The sequence below is a fragment of the Austrofundulus limnaeus genome, unplaced genomic scaffold (genome assembly GCF_001266775.1).
Source record: "Austrofundulus limnaeus strain Quisiro unplaced genomic scaffold, Austrofundulus_limnaeus-1.0 Scaffold772, whole genome shotgun sequence".
NCBI classification, from domain to species: domain Eukaryota; kingdom Metazoa; phylum Chordata; class Actinopteri; order Cyprinodontiformes; family Rivulidae; genus Austrofundulus; species Austrofundulus limnaeus.
In genome coordinates this window covers 208,818-210,297 of record NW_013953174.1, presented here as the reverse complement: position 1 = coordinate 210,297, position 1,480 = coordinate 208,818, and the positions used below count along the sequence as shown (strand labels likewise).

The following is a 1,480-nucleotide window of genomic DNA, read 5'->3' as shown; positions in this document are numbered from 1 at the left end:
GTATTTTTACAGTCTTTATTTTACAGTTAAAATAAATGTTTATCAAATAAAGTCTAATGTTACAACTAATCAGGATCCCTTTAAAAAGTACATCTAGCAGAAACAAACATCATGAGTCATAATTATGCCTGAAAACCAAAAAGGATCAAAGACTTTTCAATGAAACAGGAGGTGTGTCCAGTCCCAGTCCATGTCTCTGGCTGGCATCCAGTCATAATCATTAAACACAAATAATCTGGTGGATTATTTGTGTTTAATGATCATTTTGAGAAGGTGATAAAACATAATCCAAGTACCTGCRTCTCAATGACGGGCACTACCACAGGTCACTGTGTCGAGCCAGTTAATCCTTCGCTCTGAGTCACAGCCGGCAGTCTGCAGCACGAACACATTTTTTACAACTCAACACAGCCGGGCCACTCATTGGCTGGTGGGACTGTTCCATTATCATTTCTCCCTCCTTCGTTGGGGACAAACACTTGATTTAGAGTTGGAGTCAGTGTGATGTCCCGTTTGTTCGCTCAGAGGAACTGTCCAGTCTCTTCAGACATGAGGAAAATTCAAACAAAACGACAGAGAAAAGCTTTAAATCTGTAAACAACAGTCTGTCCACTTTGGGCCAGTTTAATAATCATAAATTGTTCATATATTGTTTACATACCAACAAATGGTCAATARAAAAGTAACAAATTAAACCATTATTTGACCTTGGATTGACCACTTCTGATGAGTAAAAGATCAAGAACCAGTCTTGGTTCTTCTGTGGTTTAACAATAAATTACCGTCTCCATAGTTAGCAGTATGTACAYATTTTGATCCTAAAATAATACATCTTACAAAGAGCAAAAAGGTTTCCCAGTCACTCTTCAAATCCCTTTTCAGGTCCTCTTCATGCTAGAGCAGGTATCATCCAGATTTATTTCCCTTTTCTGTGTCACACCGAGACAAAGACGTCCAGGTAGAGACGATCGTAGGACTCCTTGAAGAAGAGAATGAGGACGAGGCTGAAGAGACAAGAACCAGTTACACACCAGTTCAGCCAGGAGACCTCTGAAGAAAGGAAGAAAACAGACAGATATGTTAGTTTGTTCCATTTTTGGTCTTAAACAACATGATTAACAATCTATAAGAGTACAAACTGTTYATACTCATACAGGATCATCAAGGTACAAACATCAGTCTGTGTGCAGTCAGAATAATGATCTATTAATAACAATTAGCATCCTCAGGTAGAAGAGGATGCACCTTTTTAAACTATCAATAGCTGCATTTCCATTGCAAATGTGCACAAAACTTTGTTGATATTCTGTTTATGTCGAAAAAACAAAGTTTTGCAACTGCAGTGTTTCCATTAAGTAAKAAATGTTATTAAAGTCACGTGAATACGTTTGTTCTCATGATAAGTCATTACAAACATGGCAGCGATGGATGTAAACACATAGCATGTTGCTACCACGACACTAGCGCTCATCATCAGAGG

At 38.0% G+C, this 1,480-nt stretch overlaps 1 protein-coding gene across 1 annotated transcript in view; it reads right to left on the bottom strand.

Annotated features, from left to right (window-relative positions):
- Window positions 1-55: 55 nt before the first annotated feature.
- Window positions 56-1,480, bottom strand: part of slc49a4 (solute carrier family 49 member 4) — a gene marked incomplete at its 3' end in the record, with an annotated part of 107,297 nt that continues 105,872 nt past the window's right edge. Inside the window, 1 exon segment of the mRNA XM_014028503.1 lies at window positions 56-1,050. Within this exon segment, the coding sequence (XP_013883957.1) occupies window positions 935-1,050 (116 nt within the window).